The sequence below is a fragment of the Centruroides sculpturatus genome, unplaced genomic scaffold (assembly GCF_000671375.1).
Source record: "Centruroides sculpturatus isolate CEXI.00-Female unplaced genomic scaffold, Cexi_2.0 scaffold477, whole genome shotgun sequence".
Taxonomy (NCBI): domain Eukaryota; kingdom Metazoa; phylum Arthropoda; class Arachnida; order Scorpiones; family Buthidae; genus Centruroides; species Centruroides sculpturatus.
The window spans coordinates 67,084-85,552 of NW_019385213.1; the positions used below are offsets into that span (position 1 = coordinate 67,084).

General features: G+C 32.1%; 1 protein-coding gene across 1 annotated transcript; it reads right to left on the minus strand.

Moving 5' to 3' along the window:
• Positions 1-222: 222 nt before the first annotated feature.
• Positions 223-723, minus strand: LOC111636223. Its single transcript, XM_023381435.1, has one exon. The coding sequence runs from the start codon at positions 721-723 to the stop codon at positions 223-225; it is 501 nt and encodes a 166-aa protein (XP_023237203.1).
• Positions 724-18,469: the final 17,746 nt, after the last annotated feature.

Genomic DNA, 18,469 nt, shown 5'->3' on the forward strand with positions numbered 1-18,469 from the left:
ACAGCCACATATGTCTTCTGCTTATGTGGTGCATTGAAGTGACCATGCGTCAAGCCTCTGGGTAAGATAAATTGTTGAAAGTTTTCACCCACTGAATCTCTTTCTCTCTCTGCCATACAGGGCATTTCCGGGAGTAGGCAGGATGGGCATCTTTGCAGTTTACACAAGATGTAGTACTGGTACACTTAGTACTTTGGTGGCCTTCAATTCCACACTGTGCAGTTAAGCTTTTTCCTTGACAAGATGTTTGGGAATGTCCAAATCGCTGGCACTTGAATCAACGCAGCGGATTTGGAATGTATGGGCAAACCGAGCAGCGCAAATATCCTGCTGTAAGAAAAAATGGTAATGTTGGTTTTTAAATGTCACGATTAGGTGTTTTGTAGGAATTATCTTGCCATCTCGATAAATGGAGATGCGTCGGACAGCAGTAATTCCTTGATCTGAAAGACCGATCTGTATATCTGATTCATCCTCAGCCATTAGACCGATTTCAGATATCACACCACGTGATGAGCTCAAACTTGTGTGTGATGTGATGGTGACCTTTATGTCTCCTAGAGACTTCATTTCCAAAAGCTTTGCTGACTGTTGAGGGAAGGCTGCTTCTATGAATAAATCTCCTGACCTCAATTTTTGTACTTTTTTAAGATGCCCAATGGTTGATTCAAATAATTTTTGAATCAAAAAAGGAGAATGTTTAGAAAGAGGTATTTCTCCCATAGCATGAACAATAAGGTAAGATGGTTGGTTGGAGGAACTGACCTCCTTTGGTGGTGATACATTAGTACATATTCGTTTTTACTTTGATGAATCCATATTTAGAAATAACTATTCAACTCCTAGTTACCCACCCACCATGAGTGGGTGGGTAACTAGGAGCTAACTAGGCCGTCGCATGGGAGACTCCCATAGACTGTCACACCAGGGTTTTCCAGGAGCTATAGCCTAACAATGCAGTCAAGAAGAGCACGTCTTGTCTGACATGTCCGCCTGGTCTGCATCAATCAGTTGACTCCAGGCCAAGGTCAAGAATGACTCAACAACCAGCCGATTGACTCAAACGGAGTCTGATTTGAGCCTTCTCTTTATCCAAAGCAGGGCCAAAGCAGTGTGTTGGGGACGTTATGTTGCCACTCAACTACCAGGATCCCCTTTCCAGCATATGGGGCACCATGCACGGCAAACATGTGGGTGAGCATTCAGATCCCAGGGATGGTAAAGAAGAATTACTAAACCATCTCTGGGAGGTCCCCTCACCATGGACAGGAATCCACATTAAGGGGTGCGCCTACTTGGAAACATCACCGATTCCATTTTTTTTTAATTATCCTACATCAATTACTGAACTATCGAATATGAAGTTAATCTTACTTAGATAGATAAGGAGAAATTAGATGGTAATATTTCTAAAATATCTAAGTTCGCACGCTTTTCTAACTTAGGTTATTAAAATTTTTATTTTTTAAGAGACAAATTGACATTACAATCTGAAAACGTTATAAAACAAAAAAAAACATAGCTTCGTCGAAATTACGTGCTTTATTTGAACACGTGCTTTCCTTACCACGTGATCTATGATTTTACATACTCTGCATTTTCGAAAATTTTAGAATTTCATTGGTTAAAATTCTATTCCGTGTTGCGCGCACAGATAACCCGAACATGTATAATCAACCGAATAGAATCGTGACGTCAACAACAAACACGAGATCGTTACGAACGAGGAGAATCGCCACTGTGTATGAGAAAAGAATTTTGTCTCTAGCTTTGACGTCATTCGTCGGTGAAAGAAGAGATGAGAATAAGTGACCAGAATACGGCCCCAGGGTTCGAGTTCCGGTCAATGACCCTCCAGAAACCGGAAGGTATTTCCTCGTATGCATGATTTATCAATTACAGCCCATCTCTCGCTATCTGATTATCTTCATTGTGAGCCTCACCGAATTTCTAATGGACCTTTTGAAAAGGCTCTTTTGGTGTCTGTAGTAAAAAATGTAAAAACTATTTAAATCCGAAAATTGTATTTATAAGTCAAATGTGCAAAATAAATTGGTCAAATTATGAACAAACTTTACACATAAAAAGACCTTATTATACCTTCAATTTATTTCAAAGATATGCATACAATGGTTTTATTTAGAATTACAACTTTATATCTAAAACAATAATTTTTGATTTAACATGTTACATTGGTTCATTGTTACCATTAAAAATGAAATAAAAAGTAAATATAATTCGAATATTTTTTAAAAATTTTTTCATCAGAACTAAAAAGAATGTTATGTTTCGGAGTCCTGCAAGAAAAAAGTTGTTTTATTAATTATTATTATTAAAATATATTCGGTTAAATAATTAAATTTAAACGATTAATTAGTAATATTTTATAACCAACTTAAATCGTAAAAAATTACCATAAATAATAAAAATATTAATTAAAATGTACAAAATTTTATAAAAAGTAAATGGAAATTTTTAGTTTCTATGTCAAGTAATTTTATTTTTAAAATTCATATGCCAATTCGCATTTGCGATTAATTTATGAACAATGATTTGTGAATTTTTGTCATTTGTATTGTATACTAAAGACAATAGTAGATATCATGAAGAAAATAAAACAAAAGAATGGAAATGGAGTAGGACTATTGTTATGATGAACAATAACAAATAGACAAAAAGAATAATGGGATGGACTACCAGAGAATAAAAGTGAAAATTCAGGATAATGAAAAAGATAATGGAATAACCTCGAAATTAGAAAAGACAGCTGGATGGCCGAGACCGTAAAGACCTGTTCTGTGGAGCCATATTCCAGTCGGAGTTTACAACCTGTAGAATTTTTCATGAACAATTCATTCCTGATACATTGCGCCCCATCTCTCACCATTCCACCATACCATTGTGGCCTGATTGAATCCATGATGGATACCATAAAAATATCATTCTTAGTAAAAGAAAGCGAAAAAGACGGAAAAAATTATAAAATTAAAAACCTTAGTAAATAATCGATATTCTTGACAGGAGAATTATTGGGACTATATTCTGCAGTAAACAATTACAGCTGATTTAGATAATAATGTTCATCTGTTGTTAGAAGCTTTGGGAGTAAATGATTTCATTACTATTAAGAATAGAATTTTTTAAAGTGACAAATTTGAGAAAGCAGAGAAATACTGAGCGGAACAACGTATCATCTGTAATTAAAATCACTTATTTAGCTATGAAAACATTTTATCACGCTATTAGTAGACTAATGATAATTATAATTATAATTTGATAATGAAGTCAAATATTTCAACACCATACAAACATAATATGTAGAAAAAGCAAATGTTTTGAATTGTGAAGTTCCTAGGTTTTAACTATAGCTATTAACAATAAGCTACTTTTCTGTTCATTTTTCTGTATTTTATAAACAAAGTACAGAAAAATTTATAAGTACAAATTTCTTAAGAAAAAATAGTTTTTCTTAACTCTTGATTTTGTGATCTTTTTTCATGCTCCATCATAAACTGGGCCTGTTCTGCCATAAATCATAACTATATAATGTAAATCTGAAAATCAGATTTTTTGAAAACTTCTCATTATTGACTAAAATTTCATTGCTTTCGTTTATTAAATTAAGAATAAAATAAAAATAAATGAGAAAGAGTATAACGTATAAATTAACGTACACACTAAAATGATGGCAATGTATCAAATAGATTGTACAGTACAATAGTGACATTATAGCACAAACTAAATAAATAATTGTAGCTAAACTTCATATACATACATATCCTCACGGACGAGCAGCAGGTAAAAAAAGACTACAGTCTGACAAACTATCTATTCAACAATTTTCTCTGCATCTTTTAGCCTAGAAACACCTCCTTTGCTTCAGACACACTCATGCCTCTTCTCTTTCTGATTTAACACCTTACGTTCTTTCATATACTCATTCACTTGTTTCAAACAAGACTTTCTCGGCCTTCTTCTACTGCACTTACCATTCATCTTTCTTCAACAGTTCTCCTTTCACTCTCTCAACATCATGGTTAAAAAAATACAACCAATTTTCCCACCCTTTTCAACCACATTTTCTTTCACCCCACACTCCTCCAGCAATCCTTTCAAATACCTCATCTCACATGCAGTAATACGATTCTTATGACTCTTCTGCCATGCCCAAGTTTTGCTCCCATACACGAGCACAGGAACTACAAAACTCATATATACTGCCATCCGTGCTTCTTTGGATATCCTTTTATTCCTTGCAGATCTACTCATTGTAACCACCACTTGAGCTCTAGCATTCACTCTTCTGGTATTTTCATCGTCTATCTTTCCATTCCTATCTGCATATTTCAAAATACAGTAGAACCTCGATTATCCGGACTAATTGGGGATGAAGGTAGTCCGGATACGGAAAAATCCGGATAATCGAAACAAATACTTTAATTTGTCTTTTAATGATAATACAACACGTTTTCTTTTCGATGACATATCGAAAAGAAAACGTGTTGTAAAAGAAAACGGTAATATTAAAAGTAAATTCTGTATTTAAACCGTGATCAAATTTTCAAGAAACAAACGTTCGTATTGAATTATGACTACTACTGACCAACGCTAACAGACTACCTATTGTTTAAAAGGCCCTCTGGTGGCGCAAGAAGACGGATTTTATAAAATAAAAAGCAGTTGAAACTGCATTTTTATGAATAAAAATTTGACAAACTATTTATCGTTTTATGACGAGTAAAATTTTTTCGTCGCGTTCTTGGCTTTTAAGTAATGCATAAACCTTCGAGGCGCGAGGCCCTTCGGACCGCGAGGCATAGGCGGTTGCCCACGTCGTCCTTGCCTTACGCCGCCCTTGGTCATAGAAATGATGTAATTTGAATATAAATTATTTATAAATACGTATGTCAAGTCATATTTTTATTACTACGTAAAATATATTTAAGAGTTTACGACCACTGTGCTGGGTGAGACCTTGTTGAAACAAAAAAAGTTATGCATTCCATCACGTACATAAACAGTGTCGTATTTCGCCGAGTGCAAATCAGCAAATTCGTAAAATATTTATTTTGAACAATCCGGATAATCGAAAATCCGGATAATGGAGGTCCGGATAATGGAGGTTCTACTGTATATGAACTCATTCACTTGTTCAGTTGTTCACCATCCAGCTTAATCATTCAATGCGTTTGCAAATCTTAGCGTTCAAACACAATCATTTTAGTTTTACTTACATTCACTCGTAGCACATATACCACACACGCTTCTTCAAGACTAGACACAAGTGTTCGAAGCTCTTCCTTACTCTCTGCTAATAGCACACTGTTATCTGCACACAACAAATGACAGACTCGTTCGTTTCCAATTTTCATTTCGCACTCAGGTATTCTGGATATTATGCATGCATTCATAAAAACATTAAACAAACATAAGGACATAACACACCCTTGTCTTACATCCTCCTAAATTATGAATTACTCAGAAAATTACCATCTACATGTGCACATCTTTGCTGTTTTTACACATCGCTCTCGTACATCTAAGCAGTTTACCTCTCATTTCATAATCAATTAATACTTGCCAGAGTTTCTTTCATTTCACTCTGTCATAGGCTTTCTCCAGATCAGTAAACACTGCAAACACTTTTTACCCACATTCAAACATTTCTCTAAAATTATTCGAACCGAGATCTGGTCCATAAATCCCGTCCCTTTCATAAATCTACATTGCACTTTCCATACTTGCTTTGCAGTCAGCTTCTCAACTCTGTAAAGCAACATTGCAAACACTTTTCCAGGTATGCTCAGTAAGCTTATGCCACGGAAGTTCTTGCAATTTGTCCTTACACCCTCTTCCTTTGTATATTGGAACAATTACAGAATTTCTCCAATTACACGGAACCAACGCTTATCCGAATATAAGTTACAGAGTCGGAACATTCATTCTTCCATGTTTCTCACAAACGATTTGTCATTTCGCATTCTTATTATTGCATTCGTAACCTCAGTCAGCTGAATAGGGTTATATTCATCCACATCTTCATTTATCTCTGCAACTATTCCTCCATTCATGCTACTTCCACTACCCCTCTACATGCTCTCAAACTATTCACACAACTTATTACGCACTTTACATTCATCCATAGCAGCTCACCATTAGTACTTTGTACACGGGGTACACTTCTTTCTGTTACCACGTATACACGTCATTTGTTTCCAGAACAGTTTTTTATTTTTCTCAAATCCCCAAACAAATTTGCCGATTCGTTTTTCAGAAGTATGTCACTATTACACTGTTACTATTTTCATGATAATTTTTATATAAATGTACGATGACGCAAAATTGATCAGTATGGAAGATGTTCACTTTGTTAGCTATTTTCAGGTAGTATTATATAGTTCAAAATTTTTTATTTCCAATGATATACTTCGCTTTAGCTCTGATGCTAGAAAATTCAAAACTCGATTTACGACGGTATCACTTAACAACGTATTTTCAGAAAACAAATTAGTCATAAAAATGGAGGTTTACTATATTTTATTCGTTTGATTTCAAATTCTGAGTATTTCTACATTCAACGAAGTCATATTCATACTTATAATTATTAATAATATTCTAATAATAAATTAAAAATGATTACTTTTAGGAAAAAATGAAACATTTTATATTAAATAGATTTATTGAAAGAGGGTTAGTTTTTTAAAAAGTTTATTAGTACTTACTTCAAAATTCTGGAAAAAAATGTATTTATGAACAACGTTATTAATTTCACAACACAATAATGAAAATAAAATGAAATTCCTATTATACTACCGATGATTGAAAGAAATTCCTATTATACTACCGATTATACTACCCGTATAACTAATATATAATTTTTATGATGATTTTATAAGTACTGTACCATATTTAAGGGCCGTATTTCTATTAGTGTTATATGTTATGACATACTTCAAACTGTAAAACAGATCATGCATATTTCAGAAATATTATATTGTGCTTTACGGAAAAACAAAGGTTTCGTACTAACTAAAAAACAAAAAATATTCCGTTTAAAAAATACAAATGTCCCGATATAACTTGAAATAATGAATGATTATTATACTGTAATATGTTTTACAGTTAAGAAACCAGGGAAAACTAAACCTTTAATGGGTGGCCGGCATGAGACAAAACTTTTCGTTCCTTGACATTTATTTTGTATTTAATATTTAGTTACATTGCTTCAATGTTTAATAACTTTCGCAATTCTTTCAGCTACGGTTTAGACTTTTCTTTCGGTAACGATAGGAGAGATTTTTTTCCATTTCTTTTTGAAATAGCCCTATCCTCGAAAACTCTGTTGTCGCTGGACGCCATTTCTGGAGTCTGGATTTCTGTTCAAATAATGGCAGATTTCTGAATGGAACTAAGGCTCCTAGCAAGACATGGGAGTAGTTTGATCCGCGAAATATATCGGAATAATAACTAAAATACTATTTTACATAATATTACACTATTTGTATTTTTTAAACTTTTGCTGTTTCCGTTGAAAAAATTTCAATCGAATTTGCCTATTCGTTGTTTTATATAATATGCCACTGTTACACAAAAACTAAGAATATATATCTATATATTTTAATTTTGACAATCTTTATAGAACTGTACGATGACGGAAAATTGATCTTTATGGAAGCATGTGGTGACAAGAACATAAACGATGAAAAAACCGTTATAATGAAATATGTCTTGGGAAGTACGAAACCGAACAATATTGATAAAATATAATCTGCAAAATGTTTTTTAGACTTTCACGTAGTAATGACTAACATCTAAAAATATGATTTTGCGTCGGAATGACGCAACATCACTCCATCGGTATATGATATTGTGACGAAACCATACGATACAAAATTGTGTAAATCGGCAGTGAAAATGTTAATTAATAAAACTTTATGATATAAAAAATACTTGTAATACTTACATGTGAAAGCTAAAAAAATAAAATAAATATTAATATTTATATCATCGATTATAAGATACAGGTAGAAAGTTACTCTTGTGACCGCGTATTTTGGACTCGTAGAGACACTAGGAGAGCTGCTATAATAGCAAGTTTAAGTGCAGTATTTTTGTAAATTATCGCAATTAATCTTTTGGTTTTGTGAAAAGTAACACATGTTTTTTATGTCCCATTATGAATTTTGCAGGGGCCATCCTGATCACTTCATTTCTTAAAAAAACAATGTTTTTTGATATTAAGCATTACATAGTATGAATCTCCGTTTAGAATGATAACGTATAAAAACTTGATGATTTTAAACGTTAAAATTTGTCTATGTACGTATATATTTTACTTACAGCTGAATTTTGTATGTAATACTTGTTGTTATCACTTGGCTGTTCGTTATATAAAAGGTAATATCGGGTTTGGCACATTCAATGTTTTGAAAAACTCATCTTTATCGTCACAATTAAGTATTTTTGTTATAATTAATAAAATAAAAATTACTTTTAAAATAATATCTAAGAACAGATTTCGTATAACTTTAAACTAATGCCATATTGACTTTAAAATGGAGGTTGTTATCATAATTCAACAAGATTAATTATTTTAAGCTTTTGTTATTACTTAAATTTATTCCTAAAATAATTAAAAAAGATCGTAGTTCCTAATGGTCTCCTTAATCTCCTGTTTGAGTATCGGGAAAGTCGAAGAAAAACCCTTATCTGGTTGTTTTTCTCTGCACCGGGACTACAGGATGAAGACATTATAGAAACAAAATGGTTAAACGAAAAGATATACGCTACTTTTGGGAACACTTAAGAAGAAAAAATAAGTTCGCTTCAACTGTGTTACTGTGTTGCCTTATTTACATAATCAATTATAAAATTATGTAAAACGTTGCAATTAATGAATAAATTAAAGTTTTTCAATGACTTTATATATTTATCTTTAATAGAACATTTGAATTGAAGAAGAAGAAATGTTTCTTGACACTTACCGTTTGTTGAATTATCTAAAAAAAGATTTTTGAATACATTTTAAAAAAACTAAAAAGTTTATTTTTAACAATTATACATTATTTCACTTCATTCAGACATTCATTCTATTTATAACATTGACCTGCCTCTGAAAGAGTTACCATACAGATTCCTAGATATCACATCATATTAAGTTTATTGCAAGGAAGTCTCGATAAAAGCGAAATTGTGCAAAGTTCTGTACATCCCGAGTATTTCATTATTTTTTATAATCTATTCCACTATTTTTCATTCTCCCCATTACCTCCCCTCTTCTCTTAGTTTAAGTTATTTTGTAAGTACTAGTTGTAGTCTTTCCCGATATCATTTTATAATATATGTCGCATCGATGCGTATTTATGTCATAGTTCGCCGCTGAATTTAGTTACCTCCGTGTTGTAATTATTTGCCATTAAGTTGGAATCCAAAAGAATCTGTACATATTTCGCGAAATTAAATACTTCATTTAAATATATACTGTGCATTGTATTTGTTTGGTATAGTACATTCTCCTTTGTCAGTCAACAAGCATTTCGCTGCATTATCACACATATATATCATTATGCTAAATGGCAGACTAATTTTTATGGTCGCCCATGCGATAAAGTGTTATACCCCGTTCGCACACAATCCACGACTCACTTCGATCTCGATTTACCTACAATCTCGATTGTGACTGTCGCCAGTCGAACGTCGTGCTGTTTGCACAGGCAGTCCGCTTGAGAAGAACCCGGCTAACACACGCGATGATAAAACTGACCTAACTACGCGGATAGTCACGAACATCAACAAGTAAAATGGAAGTTTTGGTTAGAAATAAATACGTTTTCTTGCCATACATCTAATAATAGATAGACGTCATCGTCTCTCCAGATGACTTTTTTATTTCTCTGTTGATAGCCCAACACGTGTTCCGCAGCCCTCTTGTATTTTCTCGCGCGCGTGGGATTGTAGGATCGAGAGATCCCTCAATCACAATCCCACGCGCGCGAGTATTGGAATATGACTGGATCTAGTTTCAAGAACTCTCTTGAGTCGATCGCGATTAAACCTCGTTTCAGTCGAGATTGAAACGGTCGAGAGAGATCGCACCATGGCATAGTCGCCGACCTTGGTCACAATCTAGAATCTAGATCGAAATGCTCGGTGAGAACGGGGTATAACACTGTCTCGTGTTAATTAATCAATCTTCTGGCGATTAAAAAATGATTTAATGATCGAGACCCTTTTCCACGAATAGTTTTCTTTTTGTCGTCAATTTGAATGTTCTGTCACAATTTAATAATGTAGGATATTCTATCTCAGCCAATTGTGACAGAATAATTAGTCTTTCAATGTGTTTGTATATACTAGGTATGTACGTTCAGATTTAGTATATACATACGCATTTAAAGACTAATTCAGATCTCTAATTCAGGTTCATTTAATTAGGTACTGTATATTCAGAGTTAGGCAAATTACTAAAAATATTTCAAATGTAAAAACCAAATACTTAAGTTTAGTGTAGTTGGCGCAATTAAATATTACATTTGACCTGTACAAACTGTGCCTATTTTAGTAGAGATAAAGTGACGAGATGGGATAGTTCTGTGGGAATTTTGCTGCAAGCATAGAGCTATAAATTGTAACTGGAGCGCAGCGCTCTGTTGCTACTAGCGGCACACTTGAAACCAGAAGCGGCTTCACTGTAGAACAAACCGCTTTATTGTGAGATGAAGAAAGTTTGTTTTGCTTTTGAACTTGAAGTTGGAAAACAGAAGGCAAAGGTAAAGAATAACATAAAAAAGATAAAGAGACATTCGGTTAGGTTTATCATAGGCAGTGNTGTTTAGTAAGAATTTTTGTTTAATTAATTGTGATATTTCCTGCCTATAATCGATCCACTGTAGAACAAACCGCTTTATTGTGAGATGAAGAAAGTTTGTTTTGCTTTTGAACTTGAAGTTGGAAAACAGAAAGCAAAGGTAAAGAATAACATAAAAAAGATAAAGAGACATTCGGTTAGGTTTATCATAGGCAGTGCAGCCGCATTTTCAATAGTATGTTTCATCCCTGTATCTTTCATTCCGGAAAATCCTTTAATCTCACTTCTACTTTCCTGGCTGTTATGTTTACTCAACAGCCAGGAAACTGGCTGTTAAGTAAACATAACAGCCAGTTTTCATAACAGCCATACTTTCCTGGCTGTTATGTTTACTTAACAAGAGAAAGTATTGGAATCGTGTCAAATTGGACTGAAATTGTGTTTTGAGACATCTAAAAATATGATTTTGCGTCGGAATGACGCAACATCACTCCATCGGTATATGATATTGTGACGAAACCATACGATACAAAATTGTGTAAATCGGCAGTGAAAATGTTAATTAATAAAACTTTATGATATAAAAAATACTTGTAATACTTACATGTGAAAGCTAAAAAAATAAAATAAATATTAATATTTATATCATCGATTATAAGATACAGGTAGAAAGTTACTCTTGTGACCGCGTATTTTGGACTCGTAGAGACACTAGGAGAGCTGCTATAATAGCAAGTTTAAGTGCAGTATTTTTGTAAATTATCGCAATTAATCTTTTGGTTTTGTGAAAAGTAACACATGTTTTTTATGTCCCATTATGAATTTTGCAGGGGCCATCCTGATCACTTCATTTCTTAAAAAAACAATGTTTTTTGATATTAAGCATTACATAGTATGAATCTCCGTTTAGAATGATAACGTATAAAAACTTGATGATTTTAAACGTTAAAATTTGTCTATGTACGTATATATTTTACTTACAGCTGAATTTTGTATGTAATACTTGTTGTTATCACTTGGCTGTTCGTTATATAAAAGGTAATATCGGGTTTGGCACATTCAATGTTTTGAAAAACTCATCTTTATCGTCACAATTAAGTATTTTTGTTATAATTAATAAAATAAAAATTACTTTTAAAATAATATCTAAGAACAGATTTCGTATAACTTTAAACTAATGCCATATTGACTTTAAAATGGAGGACACCCTTGTCTTACATCCTCCTAAATTATGAATTACTCAGAAAATTACCATCTACATGTGCACATCTTTGCTGTTTTTACACATCGCTCTCGTACATCTAAGCAGTTTACCTCTCATTTCATAATCAATTAATACTTGCCAGAGTTTCTTTCATTTCACTCTGTCATAGGCTTTCTCCAGATCAGTAAACACTGCAAACACTTTTTACCCACATTCAAACATTTCTCTAAAATTATTCGAACCGAGATCTGGTCCATAAATCNAGAAACAAATAATGGATCAAATAGGTTGGAAAATTATTGGTATTAGATCATGTATATTGGCAGAATTCAGTATTAAATTGTCTACATTTAATGTAAAAACCTGGTACTATATTATAAAGATATTACTTAATTTATATACTTGAGAAAAACTGACCTTAAATTGACCATTCCAAAAGTTCGATCTTTTTCTATAATATGTTTCATCATTGAAACTGTTGCTGACTGAAAAAGTTGAAGAGGTAATGTTTGACCAGGTATCAAAACCACTCCACGTAAAGCAAGGAGAGGCAATGACTGACAACTGTTGTCATCCAAAACAGTACGCCCACTCAATTCTTCTAAATCTGTACCTAAATACTGATATTAACATTTACATTTTAATTTTAAATAATAATGTTTTTAAGAAAACATTGATATTATTAAATTTTGGTGGTAAAAGGTGGAGAGGATAGGGAGATAGAAGGGAGAGGTGACCGGGAAAGTTACGCAACTCGTTGCGGAATTTTTTAATTCGATCAAATAAAGTTGGTTAAAATATATTTAAACAGTTTTGAGCAATTTAAGCGTGTCGCCATAAATTAGTCCCTATTTAATGTAAATCTAAAAACTAGATCTTTTGAAAAATTCTCACTATTGACTAAAATTTCATTACTTTCGTTTATGAAATTAACAATAAAATAAAAACAAACGAGAAAGAATATTTAATTATCGCTATTTTGATTCACACGGTAGCATAGAAGGATCAATTAATTAATCACTTTATCGAATACCTGTAGTGTAGATTTTATACACGATGATATTAAAAATTCACTATGAATTTAAATTAAATTAAAAACGATATATCGTAGGCATATCTGATTGTTTTCTGTAAACTACATTGTTATTGCATTTTTTTAAAAATCCAGCAACGAATTGCTTAACTTTCTCGGCGACATTTAATAGCGTCATTTATTATTATATTTCATTTGAAAATTTTTCTATATTTTTAACTATTAAAAAATGCAAAAAGCTTAATTTTGAGAGTAGAGATAGATTTTAGAAAAAATTGTAAATGCTAATAACGAGTAAAATAGTCATTGTCATTACGTCCGACCCTACTGGAGAAATGAAACACGACCCCTTTATCTTCCGCACGTCAACGACAAAATTTAATAGCATTAATGCTATTGAATTTTGGTAATTAAATACTTAAACCTCCATGGAAAATTTCATAAAATTTCGACAAAAAACACAAGAGATATTAAGCTTCAATCATGGTGAAAAGATCGTGCTCCCACACAAAGATTCATACCTACAGAATAAATCGATTTTTTCCATTTTTCGACGTTTCAAGGTCTCCGAGTCCAAAAATGTAAAAATCTTAAATGATAATTTTTTGACCGATCGCCAAACTTTCTTTTTGTTATATATAACAGCCGGAAAAGTAATAGAGTAAAATTTCGTTTACCCAAATATATTTCTTTCTAACCGATTTGTGAAAAGATGACATTAAATAAACTGAATAGCAAACATGTAATGCCTTGTTTAGGGCCTATATGGATTATAATTTTTTTAATAATTAATTTATGTAACGTCTGTAAGATTAGCATAAAGTAATCGAATACCTCTCATTATATCCCTATTTTGCGTATGTCTGTGTCTTTTTTCGACGTGTTCTTTATTTTTTTTCACTCACTTCTGAACGTCAAGAGAAAGAAAGTATCATTAATGATATCTTCTACCTCTTATAGACTTTAAGATTTGTACTGTTCATTTCTGAGATGATTTCATCTTGCTACTCAGATAAAATTCTCAATTTGGGGAATTTTATATATCTGTAATCGTTATTTATTATTTAATTTATCTTTTTACCCAATGTAGTGGAAGACAAAGTGTAGACAAAATGTAGTGGAATCTGGTTAACTCGATTCAGTCGGAGAATTAAAAATTTTGCAGTTTGAGTTAAAAAGTTTCGAGTTATGGTGGTTCGGCTAAAATGCAAGATTTTGTGCATTAGTTTATTGCTGACCCGTAATACCATACGAAAATCCAAACGATATTTTCCTGCGTCTTATTACTTATAATTTTTCAGTCAATGTAAACTCCTCGATATTGTCCAGAAACTCGAAAATGGTTAACCGAATGGTTAAATAAGCTAATGAGAAATGCTTTTCCAAATGGCTGCTCCCTTCACCTAAATGTTTAGTAAGAATTTTTGTTTAATTAATTGTGATATTTCCTGCCTATAATCGATCTGTTTTTNTGAATTATAAGATATTTATGACATGTAAATAGAAAGTTATATCAGTATAATGAATTATCTTTGTTTTTCTATTGCTTTTATGAATAAACAACAAAATATTGTATAAGAAAAGCTACTACTTTGATTTTGCATTACAATACCATCCCAAATATTCAAGCTTGCGACCATAAGTAGTCTATATTTCTAGATGATCCAGTTTTCTGGACTCACTTTAACAAAAACAATTGTAATTTTTAAATTTTTTTAAAAATTTACCAATTTTCTACAGGTAATGTAATAACACAAATCGTATAAATTGTCAGTAATTAATATTACAAAGGAATTTTTGCATTTAATAAACTTAACAAAACCCACCCTGATATCTCCACTTTTTCGTGGTGGTGAATTTGTGAACCACCACCTCGATAACAAGCTCACTGACTCGTGATGTCATCAATAGCCACGAAAAGCGGCAGTTGCGGGTTCGAGTCCCGCTCCTGGCCGATTCTTCTCCTTCAGTTTAATCTAAAAATGATTTAATTAAAATTATAATTATTAAATTCAATACGAGATGACGCCTAAAGCCTCCCTCTAGAGTCAAATTCATTAGAAATTTATAATTATTATTACCAAATTATAGCCCGATGTTATACGGCATTTGAAGGGATGGGTTAATTATTTCATTTAACGGAAAATTAAAATTTCAGAGAATTTATGAAAATACTGTATCAAAGTCCCATTCGAGTTAAACAGTTCGAAAAATTCCAGTTAATCCGTTAATCCGATTTAACATGTAAATCCCTATGCTGTACGATCGGATAAAGAAAATGTCTTCGAGTTATCCTCGTACGCGGTATCCAGGTTCCAAGTGTAGAAATATAACAATGAATTTTAAGTAAGATAATTTTTTATAAATATTCTAGTTAATTTTTTTCGTTTTCTTTTGGAGAATGCCAGGGTTTCTTTGTTCCCCTCGGGGTTAGCCACAGTCTAAAGCCTAGACTTAACCTAAATACTTTTAGGTATTTCGAAATTTCAATATCCGAGGAAAATCGTGACATATCCAATAAGTGTTTAGGTGCGGTGATGTTTGATTGCGTGAGCGCCTATCATTGCCAACGAATGCTGAAAATCATTAAAAATAGGTTTCCCATAAAGAAAACATATTTTACTTTATTCGTTTGCCTAAGTGAAGGCATTTTGCTTCGTCTATTCCTCCTTAAATTCTCTTTTGAATTGATCCCGCTTATAGGACAAACACAATAAAATAAAAAATATTAACTATATTTCTAGGAAAAAACTTATATGTGGAAATACTCTTTGTTAACTATTTCCAGGTTATATATCAAAGCGTTTTATTTCGACTACAGCTCTGGCGCTAGGAAAGACAAAACTCGATTTTCGACGGTATCGCTTAACAACGTCCTTTAGAAAACAATTTAGTCATAAAAATGGAGGTTTACTATATTTTATTCGTTTGATTTCAAATTCTGAGTATTTTTACATCCAACACATATATGTTCATACTTATAATTATTCTAATAATAAAATAAAAACATTACTTTTAGGAATAAATTAACTTTTAATATTAAATAGATTTACTAAAAGTTTACTGTTTTAAAAAGTTTACTAATAGTCTACTTACTGGAGAAAGCTGTAAAAAAAAATGCATTTATGAACGTTATTAATTTCACAACACAATAATAAAAATAAAATTTTCATTTTACTACTGATGATTGTGTGACCCCATATAATCGATATAAAGATTTTATTACGATTGTATGAAGACCATATATGTTTTATAGTTTTTTTAAAACTCTTTCCGCCCTGTGGGCACTAAGAGAGCCTCTTTTTGCAAGCCCATTATGGGTTCGGCCAGACACGCAATGGAGCTGCCGGGTGGTGAGGGACGGGGCCCGACATATTCGAACGGAGCACCCCCCGAAAAATTCTGGGGGATTTTTCGACCCGTTCGGATTCGAGCCCGAGTCCCCCAGGGCGGTAGGCTGCCACCTTGACCGCTCGGCCATCCGGCCCTATCTTTTATAGTTAAGAAAACAGGGAAAACTCAACATTAAATGGGTGGCCGGCATGGGAGACAAATTTTTTTGTTTCCGGATATTTATTTTGTATTTAATATTTAGTTACATTGCCTCGATACTTGATAACTTTTGCAGTTCTTTGGAATATGGTTTAGATTAGTTAGTTCTTTTGGTAACGATAGAAAAGATTTTTTCCATTTCTTTTCCAAATTTAATTAATTAATTAATTATAAAACGTTATGATATAAAAAAATACTTGTAATACTTACCATTGCACCCTAGAAAAATAAAATAAATATTAATGTTTTAATCGTCCATTATAGAATATTTATAACATACAGGTAGAAAGTTACTGTTGTGACCGCGTATTTTGGACTCATATGAACCGAGACACTACGCGCACTGCTATAATAGCAAGTTAGACAGCATAGAAATTTTGCTACGTCATAAAAATTTTGCAATTAAATCGATTTTCATAATTCAATAGAAAATATAGGTATGCGTCGTTTAATTTTCAATTACTGAGTATTATCAAAATATTTTCAATTTCGGTTAGTTTTCAATTAAAATTCATTTTGAGTAAAAAAAACTTTTGAACACGTATGAACAGAACTATTGCAAGATCTATTACGTTTTCATATAGTGTGGCGATGAATAATTTTTTATAGCTACACGTGCAGTCACAAAATGGGAATTTCTGCACCTCTTGTATCAGACTTTCTGATGGTATGGACATCAGAAAGCCTGATACAAGACGATATAAATGTAAGACAATTATCAGTTTTAGGGCACTGATTGAGTATGTAATGTAAACAATTTTCGACAGTATCATACGAAAAGCAACGAAAATCGCAAATTTTGCATTACTTTTAGCCATAATTGAAATTTAAAAAATATTGTAAAATTGTACCAAAAACAAAATCAGTAACCGATTTAGAAAGGTGTGTTTGAAGAAAGATTTTACTCTATTTTAAACATTTTAACAAAAATCTATGACGTAAAAAAGGAAAATAAGATACAGTAATACTTACTAATTCACGCTAGTAAAAAATTAAAAATAAATATTATTATTTATCGTGAATTATAAGATATTTATGACATGTAAATAGAAAGTTATATCAGTATAATGAATTATCTTTGTTTTTCTATTGCTTTTATGAATAAACAACAAAATATTGTATAAGAAAAGCTACTACTTTGATTTTGCATTACAATACCATCCCAAATATTCAAGCTTGCGACCATAAGTAGTCTATATTTCTAGATGATCCAGTTTTCTGGACTCACTTTAACAAAAACAATTGTAATTTTTAAATTTTTTTAAAAATTTACCAATTTTCTACAGGTAATGTAATAACACAAATCGTATAAATTGTCAGTAATTAATATTACAAAGGAATTTTTGCATTTAATAAACTTAACAAAACCCACCCTGATATCTCCACTTTTTCGTGGTGGTGAATTTGTGAACCACCACCTCGATAACAAGCTCACTGACTCGTGATGTCATCAATAGAAGATTGACTGCTTTTGTGCAAATTTTTTAGTTTTTAATATTATTATTTTTTATTCATTCCATTTATAACATATTTTTTAATTAAAATGCTTAGCTTAATTTATAGTTTACACGGTAAATTTTTTTTAATATTTTATTCACGATACAAAAAGTATAATATTTCATTTAATATACAGTAGAGCGTCGATTTTCCGAATCAATTGGGAACTGGGGTTGTCCGGATAACTGATATTTCGGATAACTGATTTACGTACGAAAAAATAGTTTAACGTATCGGATATCGAAAATTTTCTCCGTTGCGTGTCGCTTCGCGTTGAATTTTCGTCGATGTTAAGCCTAACAAAGACTATTGTATCGTTAAAAATTATTTTTTTATTTTGTACAAACAAAATAAATATATTGAAAAATATAAAAAC